The 20,443-nt window shown below is 47.3% G+C and overlaps 1 protein-coding gene and 1 non-coding gene across 22 annotated transcripts in view; one reads left to right on the plus strand and one right to left on the minus strand.

Moving 5' to 3' along the window:
- The window catches only part of KLC1 (kinesin light chain 1), a 54,944-nt gene that overhangs the window by 30,935 nt on the left and 3,566 nt on the right, over positions 1-20,443 (minus strand). For 15 of the 21 annotated variants that reach the window (XM_033108570.1, XM_033108567.1, XM_033108566.1 and 12 more), the window contains exons 2-6: positions 6,754-6,851; positions 6,091-6,352; positions 3,671-3,901; positions 1,815-1,893; positions 1,151-1,376 (exon numbers count right to left, since the gene is read on the minus strand). In XM_033108570.1, the coding sequence (XP_032964461.1) occupies positions 1,151-1,376; positions 1,815-1,893; positions 3,671-3,901; positions 6,091-6,351 (797 nt within the window). In that variant the 5' untranslated portion in view covers position 6,352; positions 6,754-6,851. The remainder of the gene's footprint in view (positions 1-1,150; positions 1,377-1,814; positions 1,894-3,670; positions 3,902-6,090; positions 6,353-6,753; positions 6,852-20,443) is intronic. The other 6 variants (XM_033108563.1, XM_033108560.1, XM_033108578.1 and 3 more) reach the window with 1 other exon arrangement.
- On the plus strand, positions 19,677-19,750 carry TRNAT-AGU (transfer RNA threonine (anticodon AGU)). Its single transcript has one exon. It is a non-coding gene; the product is annotated as a tRNA-Thr (tRNA).

The following is a 20,443-nucleotide window of genomic DNA, read 5'->3' on the forward strand; positions in this document are numbered from 1 at the left end:
TATTTTTAACCTTTTAAACTGCAATTACTTGTGTACCAACCTAATAACAGCCTGTTTTCTGAGCAAAGTTTTAAGTTCCTTTAGAAACAGACTGAGACGCTGGTCTCTGAACATGTCACGTCTGCCAGGCAGTAGCAGGTGTCACATTGCCACAATCCTTCCCTTGGCCTATGAGCGAGCATTCTAACTACCTCCATTTTCCATGGGGGAAACTGAGGCTCAGACAGGTAAGGGCTCTGGACAACAGCGGGTGTCTAGTGGCCACTTAGCATATACAAACTGAATTCTCCTGACTTCCAGTTCATTGACCCAGCTCCTCCTTCAAAACAAGAATTTCGTATTCATCCTTAAGGCCTTCCGAACCAGCCCAAAGTCTTTCATATGCTTGGGTCTCAAAAATGTTTGCTGAATTGAAACAACCAAACCTATGAGGAGAAATGAAGCAGGAAACTGAAACCCACACAACTGGAACGGCCACAGGAAGCCTATCCTGCTGTGTCAGTAATTTCTCCCTCCTCAGGCCCTGCTCACCTCATCTGCTCTATTTCAGGTTAGTTCAGCAAGAAGACTCGAGCAGATAAAGGGCCCCAATGCCACAGGGCAAACTATTTGCTTCCAGTCACCGTGTTTACCAAGGGCTTCTACGCTAGGAAACACATGGAGGGATTCCAGAGGTGGGCACGGAAGACAGCCTGGCTCTCGACACCCAGGACTCACTACCCAGGAGAGGAGAGAACAGAACTCTAATGACCCCCCCGCCAAGCGTGATGCACAAGTGTCACAGGACCGGTGGGGGCCACGGTGAGTGGAGCCTGGATTCTGACAGGAGAGGGCGCTCACAAGGCCCTAGGAAGGTGGGGAGGACACTGGCCGGCATAACCAGGCACAGGGTCTTGTGGGAAGAAATCAAGGGTTTAGTTTAACCGGAGAGAAGGGCACATGTGGGCTGTTCTAGAAAGGCTGCACTGGGTGGCTCCAGGAGCATCTGTGCCACGGGGTGACCCCCACGCCACAGAGCTTGCTGAATGTGTTTAATTTAACCGCTGTTTGGAGAGAAGTGAATGGTAAGGTCAGAAAAGCAGCTCATACAGGTATACAGAAATGGATGTCAAGGGCAAGTTCCTGAGGTGGACACAGAGACAGTACTCGCCTGTAGACCAGCGCCAGGATGTTCAGCATGGTGGCCACGTCGGGGTGGTCGTGGCCGGAAGTCTTCTCCAGGTCCTCCAGCGCCTGCTTGCAGAGAGGCACGGCCACCTCGTAGCGGCCCTGCGAGGCGTACTGGATGACCAGGTTGTGCAGGGTGCGCAGCCGCGCGGGGATCTCGTAGCCACCCTGCTGGGCAGCGGCCGCTGCACTGCTGTGCTGCTGCTGGACTACAGAGACACGTCGCCTCAGAGGTGCCAAGAGACCACCCAGACCCACCCGGTAACACAGCGTCCGCCTCTGGTTTTGGTCCAGGCCGGAGGGGCGCCCATCCACGGAAACCCACCCACACTCCCCAGGCAAGCTGGGTAGGCTCAGTAACTGGCCAGGGGCACGATGGGCCCAGCGGTGCAACGACACTGCTCTCAATACCAAGAAAACGAATTCTGCCTTTTTCAGTCTACAAATCCTCGATGGCAGCTGGACTGTGTGCGCATGGCTGCTTCCAAGGGGCTGGTCTAACTACTACTACATCCTAATGAGAAAAAGATCTGAAACTCTCTGGGCAACACAAAGCACAAGTGGGCACGTGCTCCTGCAAGGCAGGCTGCATGCATGAATGCCCGGAATCATGGGGTATGCTGACATCTAACCGCTGCTCCACTTACTTCCTTGTCCGGGGTCGTCGTCGTCATTCGGGAAAAGGTCATCCAGAGGTTCTTTGGTGGAATCAGTGTCTTTGTCCTCCTGTAAGACAGACCAGGGACAACCTCAGTCTTATGAGTAACATAAATCCTGTACTGTAAACCTTTGATATAAATGTCATGTTATTAAGTCTTAGAAAAGATGGTCCATTTTTCAGATCAAATATAAGATTATCCACAACTTGGCTTATCCATCAATTTAGTAAAGAGTACTAAAAACCTTGCTTGACTAGAACTCAAAACACTAAGTGCAGGCCAGGGCTGGCGAAACAGACCAGGATAGCATCTCTATGCTTTAGATTCTTCTTCTCTTCTAAGGAAGTTCAAACCGAACAGGGAAACCCTTACCTGAACCAATTTTATTTGAAAACCAAGTAGGTAAAAACCTGAAAACGGCACATCTGTGCACGTTGCAGCCTGGATTCACGCCTCCCACCCACCACCGCCACTCAGGACCCAGAGCACTCGGGAAACTCCCAGCTATACAAGGTGGGACTCATGTCTCCACAGCCCAATGGTTAGTGCAGGGTCCAAACAGTGACCTCGCAATGGGGAAACAGAAGACAGCTGACCAGGTGAGAAACAGCACTCCTGGGGACATAGCCGCTCGCCCGTGGGAGGGATCACCTGAGCAGCACACACACCCGTCCCTTTATAATGGCCTGCCTGGGATGTAGGAGCTGGTACACTTGAGAAGAATCATCACAGACCCAACTGAGGAAGGACTACAAGTGCTGACTGTACCCCTCTAAAGACCAATGTCATGACAGACAGACTCACTGGAAACGACCTCTCCCAGAGGAAAGACGACTAAACAGACATGACAACTACGTGCAATATGTGATATTGAACTGCATCATGAACTGGAGTGAAAAAAAGACTAGAAGGACGCAGCTGAGACAATTAGCAAAAGCAGGATGTGGACTGCAAAGCAGATGAAGTACTGTGCCTGTGCTAACATTCCTGAACTTGACCCTAGCCCTGGGCTCCATGGGAGTGTCCTCATGCGGATGCCCCCAGCAACAGCAGGGGATTGTGGCAGGAGGCGTGAGGACCACGTTCGGAGGAACAATCACTCATGTACACCCTGAAAGGGGGGCACAGCCACTCACTGCATCGTTTCTCCACGCTAGACAGTTTTTCAAAAGAAAAGTCTGAAAAGTCTGACCCATGAAACCAGCTCCATTGCCCAACGTTACCCAGTATTGTGGTGAACCACTGGCTGGCACCAACGGCTCCACTCATTCTTATCCCCACAGTAGCCTATGGCAGTACGTCTTTTAAGTCAACACATTTAGCTCTGCCTGACCTAGAGATGCAAGGGAGCCTAATAAAACAGGGTGCTATGGACTGTGTCCCCCCAAAACCCAGGAGCAGGAGACCCAGCCGGTGTCCTGGGTGCAGGGAAGGGTTTCAGAGACAAAGTCAAGGCCCACAGCACCAAAAGCTCCAGTTAGCCCTGCGTCTGGATTACGGATGACTAGATTGGTCACTGCTGACCTGAAGGAGAGTTCCAGCAGCACAACGGGCATGGAAGCCAGACTGCATTGGCTTACGACGTTCAGACCTCCACCTCTCTGCCCTGTACCTTACATTTACAAAGTATTTTTACATTTTCTGACCATTGTTCTAAAACACACATATGAAAAGAAGACAGAGAGAAAATGGATGACGCCCAGGGCCTCAATCCCAAGACTACAATCCTTGACCTTGCTAAATGCAGTCGTTAGAGGCGACAGGAAAACACTGACAGCTTTACTGAAACCACCTCCCAGCTGTCCGTGTAACTGTCAGCGCCGCACTCCGACAGAGCCACTTACGGATGGAGAAATGTCATCGTCGTATTTTTTTAACTGGTTCATGAATTCCAGATGTTTCTTTTCTTCCTCCAGCTGAGCCACAGACTGCTCGCTCTTCTGTAGCTTCTGCTGCGTGTTGGCCAGTTCGTCCCGCAGCCACTGGTTCTCCTGGCACAGACGACGGACCTGCGCACGCAGCTTCTGCTTCTCCGACTCAACGGCGTTCAGGTGGTTGGACAAAGCCATCATGACCTAGACAGACAGGAGAGTTTAGCACGGCAGCATTCTGTCCGACCAATGTGCAAGCGTGCTGTGCTTGTAACTCACACCCGCAGACACGGTCTCCAGAGCATGGAAGGCAAACTGCCACTTATTGCTACTTCTGCCCTTCAGGCACAGGCCAGCGCGGCCGTGATAAGGAGTGTGTGTTGTGGGACGACACGGGTGGACCTGGAGGGCACTGTGCCGAGTGAAATAAGACTGAGGACAACAGGCGCAATGGGACCTTGCTTATGTGTGGAATCTAAAGAACAGAATAAACAAATAAACAAAACAGACTCATAGACACAGAGAACAAGCTGACGGTTGCTAGAGGGGAGGCGGGTTAGGGGTGTGGGGGTGAAGGTGAGGGGGTTAGAAAGCACAAATTAATCATAAAATAGTCCTGGGGATGTGAAATCCAGTATGGGGAATATAATCAATAATGGTGTGAAGACTGTAGGGTGTCAGATGGAGACATATATAGGGGTGTGTGTGTGTGTGTGTGTGTGTGTGTGTCTGTATATAAATACACACATACGTACGTATGGTGCCAGAGGGGTAGTAGAGTTGCGGGGGTGATCACGCTGTGAGGGGTGTAAATGGCTAATCACTATGTTGTTCTGTACACTTGTAAGTAATAAAACAATGGCATGTGCTCAGAACATCTATAGAAAATATATTTGTCCTTTTCTGTTTGAGCATCTCAAATGCACTAACAATGAACACGCAGCTACTCTTCTGATAAAGCTCTATTCTCTGCACTTTGTATCTGGACAGCTGCAGCAGTTTCTCCGAGCCCCACTCCGACACGAGGGCGTGTGCACATGCATTCATATATGTAGAGTGCAGGTCACTCTGTGAGAGCGGGTGGGGAAGGGGCAGGCAGACCTCCGTCAGCGTAGGTGCCTGTCATACATGCTGGTGGCTCCCCGGGCTCTGCCTGTGGTGCACGGATTGGTTTCAGAGACAGACCTGCCTACAAGGTCACGGAAATGTCAGGAAGAATGGGGAGCTGGCTTCAGCCCGTTCCCTTCAGCCCACGCACCTGCCTCTCTGTCTTTACTACCCTCCTAGGTTTAGAACCTGAAGCACCATCAGGTGGGCGTTCTTTTTTTAACACTAACATCTGCCAAACTAAAAAGGATGCTCAGATTCGTATCGCTTTCCAACAACATAACTTGGAAAGCAATAGATTCACAATAACTACATGAAGTTAGTCTTTTAACTGAAGGCGATAACATGGGAGGATGAAGAATTCTAGAACCAGGGACAGGCAGTCACTTTGGCACAGCGAGATTTCCTCCGTGAAAGCAGAAACTGGGAACTCAGCAGCTGCACTTCTACTTTATTCATTCACCCACAAAAAGAGAGCTAAGAAAGGAAGACGCCAATGGGTAATGCATTGACTGACCTACAATCTGTTGGCTAAGCCAAAAGCTACGGGGAAGGGACACCTGGGCGTTTCCAGGTGTCTCATCTCTCCATCTAGCTCGACAGAAACACAGTTTGGTCAAACACACCAGCAATCTTGTCTTGGGGTACTGCAGGGGCCACTAGCTGTCGGCCACCACCCACGCTCCCTTCCTGCTTAGGCTTAAACCTGGCATTTCAAGTGGGCAAGACGACGTGCCCACTCTCCCTCACACTGGGTGTGAACGTGGAACCAAGTTCGGGCCAAGGAATTTAAGCAGTATTGTGCCCAAGCTGGAGGAAGTAAAGGGAGGAGGCACTGCCCTTCCTGCCCTTCCCCATCTAGAACGGGGTCCTGTGGCCGCAGCTGGAGCTCTGGCTCAGTCCAGGAGAGGCTGCCCGGGAGGAGAGCGGCAGGAGGAGGGGGCCTGGGCATCCTGATGACCGCAGCTGTAGACCTGTCTACAAGGGACGGCCTCCCGTGGTGTTTGTTTTACGCGCGTCTATGATGTTTAAGCCACTGGTTTTGTTTATGATGTGTGCAGCCCAATCAAACCCTAAGGACACACAGGGTCACCCTCCACTGGCTCTGCTTTTTAAAGTTTAGACGTGGCCAAATCAACCATCATTTCTATAACATACATCTAGGTTGATCTGTTACTCCATAAATAACTTCCCTCTAGTTCAGGTAAGCTGCATATTTCAAACGAAGTCTCCATTGTCCCATCCTGTCAAGCTCATGTTCATTTCTGAAACATTGTCACTTATACCTGTGCCTCACTCAGGCCAAGCTCCAACATTTCCAGTGACTTTCGGATCATGTTTGATTTCTCCTCCACCAGATTACTTTCATCATCTTTCTTCAAACACTTCAGTGTCTCCAGTAAACTTTGTAAAATGGAATTGTGCTCATTCTTCAGAGCTTCCAGCCCCTGAATCACTTGCTTTGTCTTAGAAATAATTTCATCCTGCGTAAGCTTCTCCAGTTTGTCTTCCTTTATGTATACCATTGTGGACATGTTGTCATACATTCTAGAACGGAAAAAGAAAAAAAATTAGACATCCCATTATGGGTTTAATTTACATCTTTAATAAAATACACATGTGAATACTTTCAAATTAACATTTTTATAGGTGAATAATAAATATGTGTATTTTTTATTACCCTGAAATACTATATTCTGTACTGTTTCTGTTTTTCCTTTGCAGACCAATTTAATTACTTTTCTGGCTTATGTCTGAATTTTTTTTAATGGAAGAAATGACAGCAATTGAATTAATGCCAAAGATTAAAAGTAGCAAAACACCCAAATGGCATTTCCAAAATACATAGTCTCAGTGAACTAAATTTTCTCTGAATGTTTGCAAGCTTTTTTTTTTCCCTGAATGAACTAACTGCAGAAGGGACAATAAATTCTTGGTAACATATTTACCAGACAAAGCCTTGAGACGTGGTCACAGCTGGAAGGAGAAAGAAAACCAGCAAGGAACACGGGAACAATCAGAGTGGCGGGAGGAGGACTAGATCCGTCTGAAACACGGAAGAGAGTGACATGAGCAGAATGACCCACTGTGTCAGACCAACCGAGAGAGCACAGGAGGAAACCACAGCGTCGGGAACTGACGTTAGAATACTACAGTGAGAAAGAAAATGGAAAGGGCTGAAGGCATATAAAACAGCAGCAGCAAAATGGTCATGGCTGCTGACAATAAGAAGTAGTTCTTTTCACTATTCCTCTAGTTCTGTGTATGTTTTTAAATCCCATAATTAAATTGGGGAAAAAAGGCTACAAACTGTGACCATTAAGAAAGCCCGTTCAGGGCGGATGGATTGCTCAGCTGGCTAGAGTGTGGGCTCTGACCAACAGGGTTGCCCACATGGGCCAGTGAGCTGCGCCCTCCACAACTAAATTGAAGACAACGAGCTGCCTCTGAGTTTCCGGAGGGGCAGCTGGATGGCTCAGTTGGTTAGAGCACGAGCTCTTAACAACAAGGTTGCCAGTCCAATTCCCGCATGGGATGGTGGGCTGCGCCCCCTGCAACTAAAGATTGAAAACGGCAACTGGACTTGGAGCTGAGCTGCGCCCTCCACAACTAGATTGAAGGAGCTGATGACTTGGAGCTGATGGGCCCTGGAGAAACACACTGTTCCCCAATAAAATTTATTTAAAAAAAAGAAAAGAAAGCCTGTTCAGGGGGGCAGCCAGTTAGTTCAGTCAGATCCTGTTGCTCTTGGCAACAAGGTTGGTGTGGTTCGATCCCCGCATGGGCCACTATGAGCTGCACCCTCCACAACTAGATTGAAACAACTACTTGACTTGGAGCTGATGGGTCCTGGAAAAACTTAAAATAAATAAAAGTTAAAAAAAAAGCCCATTCAGGAGTGACGTGGACAAAGTCAGATTATACTCGTATGTCAACGTCATTGCCTTCAGAGCAGCTCCACTACCTTACACCTCCCTGAACACAAGCGCTCCTGAAAAGCTGCTCTTGCTGGCGGTGTCTTACTGAGCTGGCGGCTCTGCGCCCAGTGCCAGCTCCAGGGAAGCATGCCCTCTCATCCTCAGACTGTCACACAGTCAAAGCTACGCGCACGTTTGCTGACGGGAAGACGAGTGTCCAGCGAGCGGAGCCAACACTAAGGTGCTGATCTGACCTGAGCTCGGCTTACGGTTCCTACAAGTGACACGAGGCACCGCCAGAGCAGGGGTCCCTAGCGAAAGGGGGAAAGTAAACATGAAGGTCCCCTCTCCACCTCCGACCGTGAAGTACTTGTGCATTATTTCCAAATGATTCACCTTATTCTTTTCTTTCCCAAACTAGACAGACAGCGTGTTACTAAAATGCACTCTGAGAAGGCCCTGGAATACCCAGACTGACCGGGGCCTCCGCCTCGGGGCACGCAGGCTGGTAGGAGAAAGCAAGCCAAGCCACCACGTGTACCAAAATCTGAAGGCACGGGGGCGGCGGGCACTTCCACTGGATGGGAGGCCAGTCTCATCAAGCGAGCACACCTTCTCCAGGCGGAGTGCGGAGGGCATTGCCAGCGTGGGAGCAACAGGGTGGAAAGTGCCCACTGCTTGTGAGCAGCTGGATCAGGCTGTGGGTCGTTGTGAACCAGCACTAGAGACTAGACTAGAGAATTAGAGGAGAGTGAGGTCCCAGGACACCTGCGTTCTGAAGGCAAGAGCCTGGGGTGAGGGTGAATAGGGCCGGGGCAGTGGTGAGAAAAGGGAAGAGGCTTCAGTGCCAGGGCCCCAGAACAAGGCATCAGAGACCACTGCTCTGACCTCCCGCCCTCTGCCAGCGTAAGGGGTGTGGCCTCGCCTGAGAAAGTCTAACCCTTCCAGCAACGTCTTAGAGTCTTTTCCAACAACATCAATCCAGGGGGGTGGAAAGGGAAGTCTCTAGACCTAGTAAGACATGACAACAACTTCATTCCTCAAACCACCCCTGGAAAATAAGAGCTCCTGGGGTATGACCAGGAACAGTTCGTCTGACAAGAGTAAATCCTGTCCAGTTACGACGACAGTCAGGATCACACCCTCTACATGTTCAGTGGTGGCTGAAAAGGGAAGAGAGGGCAGCTCTACTCATGTAAAAGAGAAAAAAGGGGAGAGTGGCAGAGGGTTTTAATAGCAGTAGAAAAATCATGAAAGATAGGACTTATACGCAGGGGAAAAAAGCAAACTGAAAAAGACAATCACTTTTCAGGGGATGCCTCAATTAACTATAATAAATACACTTAAAGGACCCCAGTTCTAATTCCTTCAGAAATACGTAACAAAACTGGTGACAGCGCACCGCAGGCTCACACACGTGCAAAGGCTTTAACCATAGACAAAAGTAACAAACATCACTTATGCGCACACAAAAATACAAGAGCTGCTTAAGGCAGGGTTTTTTTTTTTAACTTACTCTTAAAAGAAAATCAATGAGAGTCCTAAAGCTGGGGGGGAGCTCTCTTGACAAGTGGGATGGCAGGTGCGGTGCAAGCATGGACTCTGAATCCAGAGACCAGGGCAGAGCCTGGGGCGGGTGGGTAAGACCCCAAACCTCCTGGGGTCTGAGTAGCATACCTCCCTCCCGGCTGTTATGAGCACGGGAGAGTGTTCTTTGTGACAGGAGTGAGATTTACTTGCTCTAACACACCAGTGATTGAAAGAGAAATCTCCAAAGTTACAATTAACTGCTGCTGGGGAAGGTGGAAACTGAGAAACTTGGGAGTGGACAATTCTGAACGTTAGGCCGATGCTTTAAACTGAGCAGGACGGCTGCTATGTCCTCTGAAACATAGCAGAGAGCTTCAAGAAGCACTGAGCCGGGCAACACAGAGCGGCTAGACGTGCCTGGCGCTGGCAGGCAGGCCTTCGCCTCCAAACGGGAAGGTGAGACCCCCCCCCCCCCGCAGCCCACAGGCAGCAATATCCACTCACAGTCGGTATTCATGGAGCCCCAACTCTATGCCAGACACTGTCCCAGGCACAGAAGTTGGACTTAACAACCACAAAAAAAGTTTTTAAGAAAATGAAAATATTGTGGTATCTTACATGTTCCCGGGAAGAGGGAAGGTCATGTAGGAAAAACCAAACCATCAGGCTGGCTTCAAGCTTCTCAAGAGCAACACTGGAAGCAAAAGGCAATTAAACCAACACCTTCAAAACTCTGAAGGAAAAGTGTTTCCAATTTAGAATTCTATAGACAGCCAAACGCTCAATCAACAGTGAAAACAGAAAAATGACATTTTCAGACATACAAGATCTCAAAAAATTTTACCTTCCGTGCACCCTTTCTAGGGCCACTGGAAGACGTGTTCCACCAAAATAAAGGGAGGAGTCAAGAAAGAGAAAAACTTGGAATACAGCGAGAGAGACGACACAGGTGGGGGTCAGGGATTCCACTGCCAGGGAGGGGGGCAAGACTGCACCAACCCCAGGGCAAGTGCTAAAACCATGCTGGAATTAGCACTAGCTAAGAAAGGAAGTAAAAACCAGATAATTATTAACGCATAAGAAAACAAAAGGTTGAACAGGAAAAGTAACCGTGGTTTATTAGATGACTCAGCTATGCATGTGTACAGTCATAAAGACCTCAACGGAGGGGCCGGCCAGTGGCTCAGGCGGGTGGAGCACCGTGCTCCTAACGCCGAAGTCTCCGGTTCGATTCCCACACGGGCCAGTGAGCTGCGCCCTCTACAGCTAAGATTGTGAACAACAGCTCTCCCTGGAGCTGGGCTGCCGTGAGCAGCCGGAGGTTGGCGTGAGCTGCCGCGGGCTGCTGTGGGCCACCATGAGTGGCGGGTGACCAGCGTGAGTGGCCGGCAGCCCGTGTGAGCGGCCTACCGACGAGCAACTGCCTGAGCCCGGGGGAGCGCAAGGCTCCTAACACGAGCACGGGCCAGGGAGCTGTGTCTACACAACTAGACTGAGAAACAACGGCTTTGGCGGGGAGGGAGGCGGAAGCAGAAGCGGTGGGGGGGGGAACATCGATGGTAAGGTGCCATCCACCCAAAATTAAAATACAAATCCCACACGGAGTGGTGGAGATGCAAGGGCACGCCTGCACAGTGGTAGGAGAAGGAAGAGGTCGGTCCAAACTCTGGAGTGGGGAGTCAGTAACTGGCAACATGAGCCTGTTATTTACAAATGGTGGTAATTATGGAAAAACCTAATTCCACTGAAAACAGTTACTTCTGAGATGAGGGGAAAGGGAAGCAAGTGAGTGGCAAAAACCCAATCTTATGAAACTAAGAAACTAGCTGACTCTTCAAAAACGTGTGTGCACTGTTCTCACGACATCATGGCAAGTGTTCCTGTCCTCAACCTGACTTTCGACTGACGGTGTCAGTCTTGATCAGGTGTCCCCGGTGTAAGATGACGTCCTCTCCCCACACCATCCCTTCCCACACTCCACCCTCAGGAAGCGACAGCCACACTCAGCCACACTCAGCAGGGCAGGTGGGGAGGAGAGAGACTCCTGAAGAGGGAGTGTGAGCAAGCTCTTTAGAATTCTTCCTTCTGGGAGAACTGTCTCTTCTCTGCCTCTTCCCTCATTTATTTATTTAATCATTTATATCAATGTGGACTGTGGGTATTCGCATTCTACTTTAGGTCATACGTAAATAATACTAATTACTAAAAATACCATGTAATTTACTTCGTCGCTCCAATTGTTCCAGCCTCGGCCAGTGGAGCTCTTTCAGTTGGCTCCTGTGTCCCTGTGCCACGCTCCCATCCCTTTATTTCTGGGCCGCTTCCTTACTTTCTGGCACTAAGGAGGCTCCGGGCTCATCCTGTGTCCTCGCTGCGCAGCCCTGGAATCAGCCATTAATCCCAGGAGCCCTGGTCTGTTTGATGGCAGAATGGTTTTAGAAACCAAAATTGGGCCCAGTCGTCTTCCTTCCGAAACCCATAACCGCAGTCTAACCAGGAGAAAAACATCAGACACACCCAAACTGAAAGTTATTCCCCAAAATACTGACCAGTCCTTCTCAAAACTGTCAAGATCACCAAAAACCAGAAAAGGCTAAGAAACTGTCACAGAGCAGGAAAAGTGATGGCTAAATGCAATGTGACAGGGGTCCTGCAAGGGGTCCTGGGACTGAGCAAGGATTTTAGGGAAAACCTAGTGAGATCCAAATAAAATGCGGAGTCTGGCTAATAATTATGTCCCAGTGCTGGTGCCTCAGTGGTCACAGACGTGCGAGATGCTAACATCTGGGAAAGCTGAGAGCAGCTATGCACGACCTCTACTATTTTCACAACTTTTCTGTAAATCTAAACTATCCAAAATAAAGGCATTATTTTTAACCTACACACAAAGAGTACAAAAGTACATATATAACTTTGATAAAAACAAAACCAAAAAAGCATACATGTAATATGTATATTAAGAGTTCAGATCTGTCCAGCCTTTTCATTTCTGGAGCATTTTCGTATGCATGTCGTTTTATAAGAATAGAACACAGTCCATAAGTAAGTCGTTTAGCCAGCCCTCACTGTAATTCCCACTCACAGCGGAGGAGGCCGACAGTTGGAGGGACCTGGTCTCCCACTACCCAGAACAGGAAGAGAACCCACGCTCTCCCCACCCTGCTCTGCTGCACCTGGGATTCTACAGCCACAGTACTGTGTGCACACGCGCTGTGCTTCTGAGAGTTCACCAAGAAGTAAACCAAGTAACACCTAACGGGGCTGTCTGGCGTGGCAGGCAAAGAACTTCTTAAACCCTCAAATACAGAAAGGATTTGACCCTTTTGCCACAATAAAAATAGACCAACCTAACACTGAGACCAGAATAGAAATGCTGAATACACTGAGTATTTTATAAGACACAAAAATTAAACCAGAACTGGCTGGATTCTAAAGGCACTCATCAAGACTGCCCGAGGTCACACAGACTGAATTCTGTCACGCCACGGCATCTCGTTCCCACGTCCACGGCCCATCATTCCGTGTACTCCCTGAGGACCACAGACAAGACCTCACACACACACATTCTACTAACTAGCAGGCAACACAATTGTCAGTAGTCTGCCCAATTTTACCACAACCTCCCCCCCCCACAAATTAACAAAGAGCAAAGGCCAGAAGGAAGGAGCATCCCCTTGCTCACTTGGCCTCCCCTGGCTTTGCCATAGGAAATTCTGCCAGCAGGGAGGGAAAAGTGCATGGTGGGAAAAAAAGTTAAAAAAAAAAAAAGCACTCAAAGGAAAGTGTGGAATTAGATTAGTGGTGGTGGTTGCCCAACGTGGAGAATAACTTTTTAAAAAATCACTGAATTGTACACTTTCAAATGTTAAGTTTTATGTTATATGACCTGTATCTCGATTTAAAAAAAAAGGAATGTGGTATTAAAAGCAACAGGTCTGGACGCAGCACAGAGGGAAAACAGCCAAGAAAGCAATGAGTTATTCTGACAGTTCTTGGCTGGAAAATGATGTTCCTATAGACACAGCAAAGGAAGCACAGAAAAGGAAAAGGAAGATGGAGGGAGAAGAGAGAGGGCTTTACCTGGCAAGGAGTGGTAGCAAAATACGACACTTGAGATGTTTTTCTAAGAGAGATCCAAGCCGAACCAGTGGGAAACTGTGGCAGCCAGCTAGACCCAAGCCACCTCTACATATGATTGTAAGCCACGTGCACTGGGTACGGAGGGGGACTGACGGCGAGGGAGGGGTCTGGAGAAGCAAAGAGCCTCCAATGAGTCTGTGGAAAACAAGCCAAGTTTATTCAGGGAAATAAATATTCAGTCTATGGTCTGAATGAAACCTGATGCCCAAGCGGGTGGTGTCAGGAGGAAGGGGGCCTTTGGGAGGCGCTCAGGTCATGAGTGGAGCCCTCAGAAATGGGAGTAGTGCTCTTTTAATAGATAGAGACCCCAAAGACTTCCCTTGCCCCTTGGGCCATGTGAGGACACAGTGAGAAGACAGCTGCCTGGGAAACCAAAAGCAGGCCCTCACCAGACAATGAATCAGCCAGCTGACCATGATGTTGGCCTTCCCGCCTCCAGAGCTGTGAGAATCCATTTGTTTTATAAACCACCCAGCTTCTAGTATTTTGTTATAGCAACCCAAATGGACTAAGACATTCAGTATCTGGGAACTCAAGATTAATTGCAGGGTGTGTTGTGGATTAAATGATACAACTGTCAAAACTTTAAAAATTAAATGCATGACCCATCAATTCCTCTCCTGGCTATATAACCAAGAACAATGAAAGTATGTTTACATAACAACTTGCAAACAAATGCTCCAAAAAATAAAATACTGGACAAATGTAAAAACTTGTACACCAACATTTTGGCATTACACCTAACAGCCAAAATGTGGCAACTACCCAAATGTCCATCAACTGACGACTGGATAAACAAAAGAGAGTATAGCTACACAAAGGAATGTTACTTGGATACAAAAGGAACAAAATACTGATACATGCTACAACATGGATAATTTGCTACCTCAAAGAAGTCAGACAAAAAAAGGCCACATAGTGCGTAATTCCACTTATATGAAATGTCCAGAGAAACAGCGAGTAGATCAGTGGTTGCCATGGGCTGGAGGAAGAGGGGTGGGAAGTGACCGCTAATGGGAACAGGATTTTTTGAGGATGATGAAAATGTTCTCAAATAGACAGCTGTACAGCCCTTTGAATTTCTTCATATTTGAATCATATCTCATTAAAATATATCCAGATTTTTTAAATTAAATGATATAAATCAAAGAAAACAAAATACAAAACCCCACTTTGGAACCTAATCTATTTCAAGCTTTGTCAAGAAGTCACAAAAAGCTTCATTTCTCAGTCTTATCCTATGCTCTCCTTTTATTAAATAAAAACCTCAAGTCCTCTTCAATGTACTTAGAAATTTCCGAATATATAATACATGACCAATTGTGACTAAAAAGCAAAGTAACCAATGGTAATAGTAAAAGTAAAAATGTCGTATTTTTTGCTTCTGAAATTTCAGAACAAAAATTATATAGTGAAGAGTCAAAGGGGAATACAACTTGCTTGAAGAGAAGTGAAAACAAAACAGTAATTCTTGAATTTTCAGATGTCTTGGTTTTGTTCTGGTGGCGCAGGAGAGGGTAGGCAGTGGGGAGAAGGGGTGTCACTCTCCACAGTTTACATAACAAAGTTAAGGTTCATATTTAAGCAAAATCCAAAAAGGTCTCCTGGAGGGTCTCAATCTTTTTCAAACCATGACATCTTTGGATAAAAACACAAACACCATGTCCCTTTGTAGTCTGTATTACAACAGTGACTTATTTTATTTTCTTAACATAACACCGTGTTATAATACTAAATGTATTTTATCCAGCTACCCATTGCCTAGCCTTTCCCAACTAAGAATCACTCTATTCTACTCACGGGAGGCCCCATCGGTATCTCCCTCTGGGCTGTGAACTGACAGCTGAGAGACAACCAGAGCTCGCCAAAAAGAGCCCTTAGAGAATGGAATTGTTACTGACTCATCATTTTCTACCTTTGTAACTCTACTGATCTAATCTTCATCTAGTCTAATCTAATCTAATCTTTTCATCTCCTCTTCTAAACTTGAATCACAAGAATGAACTAGAACGAATGAACAGTGCTGGCCTAAAAATCAGAAAATCTATAAAGTGAGTATGTTAAAATCAAAGACTCCATAATTACAGCCTCTCTATTTCAAACCCTCCGTTTGCAGCCTAAAACCTCCTGAGCGATTCTACTGGAGGTGGCGCCCTCACAGAGTTAGAGCAATGAAGGCAGTCAGGACCCTGGGTTCTTCCCCCCACACCCCCAGCCCTACCCAGGTGGGCGAGTGGCGTTCTGTCCAGTAGGTCATCTGGGTCTCCAGTAACTAACCACACCACCTGCTGTGAGGTGTGCACTGCGCCTGCCAATGACCCAGGATACACGTGAGGGAAGGTTTACAAGGAGGCTGGCCCCCCACAGCTGCACAGGGCTCCCCCGGGGCCAGGCACAGCACTGAGTCATTTATTTGCCCTGAGACCAGCAGCCCATTTCTTCAGAAGCAGATTTTCAGCAGGAGACACTCTAGGGCGGAAGAGCACTACTTGGAACCATAGGAGAACATGCTTTTTCCTAAAACAAGGAGGAACAAGCGGTGTCGTGTCTCTATCAGAAGTCTTGGGTTGGGCGAGCAGAAAGGGAAAACAGCTTCGTCAGACAGTGACTAAGAGAACACATAAGGGTAACATGGGAATCCGATGCGAGAGAATATAAATAGAGAGTATTCATTCTGTGGTAGAAAGAGCATTTTTATTTCCAAATGAAAAATGTCAACAGATTAACATAATACCCTAAGACTAAATTCATGTGTTTAAGTGCTAATCAGTGGCACTTATATATGGAATAATATTCTTCCCTAACTAAAGAAAGGCAATTAAAGAAACCATTTTTAAAAATCAGTTCTCTCAAAAGAGGAAATGGGGGCCGGCCCGGTGGCTCAAGCAGTTGGAGCGCCGTGCTCCTAACGCCGAGGTCACCGGTTCGATTCCCACACGGGCCAGTGAGCTGCACGCTCTACAGCTAAGATTGTGAACAATGGCTCTCCCTGGAGCTGGGCTGCCGCGAGCTGCCGTGAGCTGCTGTGAGCGGCCGATGGCCATCATGAGCGGCCGGCAGCCGGCGAGAGCTGCCGTGAGCTGCTGTGAGCAGCCGACCAACGACTGGCGACCGACTGCCTGAGCCGGGGGGAGCGCAAGGCTCGTAACACCAGCACGGGCCAGGGAGCTGTGTCCTACTCAACTAGACTGAGAAACAACGGCTTGAACCCGAGTGGGGGGGAGGGGAGAGGAAATGGGAAAAGGGGCAACTCTCAGTATACCTGTCTATATCATGAGTTTTTCCAAAAGGACATGCAATTCTTTTATTTTCAATTCATACATTTTTAATGATTTAAAAACAAACAGAGACGACAACAGAAAGCAGGAACCATAAAAGAAAAAAGGCTGATCAACTGGACTTCGCCAAAATTTAAAATTATTGGGTGGGGTTAGAAGAGGTTAAAGGGGATCCAATATATGGTGACAAAGGAGCCTTGACACACAATGCAATGTACAGATGTTGTATTATAGAATTGTACACTTGAAACTTATATAATCTTATTAACCAATGTCACCCCATTGAATTTAATAAAATAAAAAAAATTAAAAACAAGAGAAAAAAAGATGGCACAAGCTTTGATTAAGTGAATAAAGTCTCTAATTTCCTAGAAAAAACCCACTAAATTTGTAATTTGTTACTCTGAATTTATATTCTTTCGCATCGGATTCCCGTATTACCCTGTGTGTTCTCTTAGTCACCGTCTGACAAAGCTGTTTTCCCTTTCTGTCAGTAGGAGGTAACAGGAGACCCCCGAGCACTCGCTCACCGTTGTGGGACTGTGAAACGTACCACCACTTCGGAAAAGTGGCATGTTCTGAAGAAGTTAATCACACATCTACCCTATGAGCGATTCTACTCCTAAGTATCTATGAGCAAAAGCAACGAAAACGTATGTCCACAGTCTTGTACAAGAATGAGTGCCCCCAGCTGTGCATCTAGAGAGGACCAACTAAGCTGGAATGGCCGCACAACAGGGCCCTGCTCAGGAATCAAAGGAACAAACCGCTGACACCTGTGTGACTCTCAGAAATGTTATGCGGAGTGAAAGAAGCTGGAGGCAAAAAAATATATATTGTGTCACCTCATTCATATGAAATTCCAGAATAAGTAGAACTAACCTATGGCTATAGAAATCAGAGCAGTGTTGCTTCAGGGGGGATGACTTGTGATGGCAAAGGGCATGAGGGAACTTTCTAGGCTCTATTTTGATTTACGTTCATCAAAACTGAATGGACAGTACATTTAAAATCTTCATATTTCACTATGTAAATTATATCTCAATTTTCTTAAAGGAAAGTTTGCTAACATTTAATGCTGTATGTATTCAGAAATTGTTACTCCAACGATAACTGAAAGATGGTTATGAATGGTTTTGTTTTGAGAACACAGTAAGATTAAGACGACCCCCCAAGATCATTGGTGTACCCACACCTTCTCCCAGTTACTCAGTCAAGCACTAATCTGGGTAGTAAAGGGATTTTGCTGACGTAATAAAGGTTCCAAATCAGCTAAACTTAAAATAGGGAGATTATCCCAGTGGGCCTGACCTAATCACATGAACCCTGTAAATCTGGGTCTAGAGGTCAGAGACTCAGAGTGTAAAATGAACTCAGACTGCGGGAGGTTCTCCACAGCTGGCTCTGAAGATGGAGGAGGCCACATGGCAAGGAATGCAGGCCACCCTTAGGGACTAAGAGAGCCCCCACCTGACAGCTAGCCAGCAAGGAAACCAGGACAGCAGGCCTACGGCCACAAGACCTGAACTCTGCCACCTGAATTCTGCTCACAGCCACACACACTCACAGCCACACACTCAGACACACACTCACAGCCACACACTCACACACACTCACAAACACACTCAGACACACACCTCAGACACACACTCACACACACTCACAGCCACACACTCACACACACTCACACACACACTCACACACAGCCACACACACTCACAGCCACACACACTCACAGCCACACACTCACAGTGCAGCCCACACACACTCACAGCCACACACTCACAGCCACACACACACAGCCACACACACTCACAGCCACACTCACAGCCACACACAGCGCAGCCCCCACACACACACTCACAGCCACACACACACACAGCCACACTAACAGCCACACACTCACAGCCATAGCAGCCCTGAATTCATGAGGATCCAGAAGCTGTGCCCAGACCCCCACCCAGACACTGTGAGATAAATATTATTGTTATAAACCACTGAATTTCTAATTCGTTATACAGTAAATAAAAAATACAAATATTACACTAAGACAGCTTTAGAACAGTATTTTGGTTAAAAATAATGGCTTATAGATGAACCTTGAGGACACTATGCTGATGAAATTAGCCAGTCACAAAAAGACAAGTGTGAACCCACTTACCCGAAGGATCTAAAGGCTCAAATTCACAGAGACAGAGGGCAGAAAGGTGGTTGCCAGGGGCTGGGGAAGGGGGACTTGTTATTTAACGGGTATTAAGTTGGGGTTTTGTAAGACGAAAAAGTTCCAGAGCTCTGTTGCACAAGAATGTGAATATACTTCATACTACTCATCTGTACAGTTAAAAATGGTTAGGATAGTAAATTTTGGTTTTTACCACAATTTAAAAAGAACAGAAATTATTTAAACATATTTTTCCCATTTGGTCAATAAAGAAATCCTCTTGAAACAGGCAGAAACAGTGGGTTTAAGAGAAACCTACCACCCGTCTGCACCGTATGAAGAGTGGGTGCTGATGCCCACCTATCCCAGGCAGGCTCTGTGGACACCAAGCACAACGCCACGTGGCCAAGACACAGCACAGGAGACGTGACCCCAACAAGTCAGCACACCGCGGCCGCGCCGCACCGCTGGAGCTTGTGAAACAAACCGGGGCGAGGGTTTCCAGGTGAAGGCAACTGGGGGGCTGGGCCCAGCTAGCTTATCGCCATCCATGACAGCAAGGCGGCCCAAAGCCTGACCTGCACGAGCCGAAAGACCTGCGCGAGAAGCCGCACCTCACTGCCGTCCACCTCTCTGTAACCAGCCACTTCCTGCACAGTAGAATGGAGGAGACCGCAGCACCAGTTTTGTCTGGTATGGCGCTAACTTCACTCTTATCAGTTTTATTAGGTAGGATAGCAAACTTCAGAGGCTGGGACATACATTTCCACATTACATCAGCAAAGTCAGGGAACTATCCAAGCGTAAAACTGAAGTAACTAGGGTATTTTAGAACCAAGGAGGATGGCCGGTTAGCTCAGTTGGTTACAGCGTGGTGCTAGTAACACCAAGGTTGCTGGTTCAATCCCCTCACGGGCCACTGTGAGTTGCGCCCTCCTTTAAATAAATAAATAAATAAATAAATAAATAAGCAAAGCAAAGAAAGGCGTATTTGAGTGCCAGCAACCAGCTTTGCTTACTCCACAATTCTGACTCAGAACCAAGGAAATAACTTCTACTTTACATACGCACATCACTCAGCTTAAAATGCTTGTCCTATTGATACTGACTTTATTCCAGTACAGGTAAGATCCCAAGTATATTCAAAAGCACAGATCCAAATTGCTTTCATCTGCCTCCAAAAATTAGTTAAAAATAAAATCCTAAACCTAATTTTTGATCTAACAGTGTAGGAACCAAGAGGCTACAGGGCAGAATGACACAGATGCACTGGAGAAAGAATGCAGGTCATCTCTGAATCAGCCCTTCCTTCCTTAAGAAGTAATGGTCTCAAGAAAAATGTAGGGCGTGAATAACCTCCTGGAAGCCAAATCCACTACATTATTCTCTCCAACTCTTCCTTAACCTCTTGGCCACTTTGAGACTGACCTACTCCTCTTCCCTCATTTCCCAGGGCTCATTCGTTGTCTCTACCAGTCAGAAGCCCTTTAGGAGAGGGTGACAGACCATGGGACTGGCTAGCGACTGACAGTATGATGAGGTCTCTCAAATCTTTGCCTGCAAGCCTAAGTCTTGGTCTTGAGGGCCTGATCTGCCTCTCCAGCTGCCCACC

This window comes from Rhinolophus ferrumequinum, chromosome 6 (assembly GCF_004115265.2).
Source record: "Rhinolophus ferrumequinum isolate MPI-CBG mRhiFer1 chromosome 6, mRhiFer1_v1.p, whole genome shotgun sequence".
In the NCBI taxonomy this organism is placed as follows: domain Eukaryota; kingdom Metazoa; phylum Chordata; class Mammalia; order Chiroptera; family Rhinolophidae; genus Rhinolophus; species Rhinolophus ferrumequinum.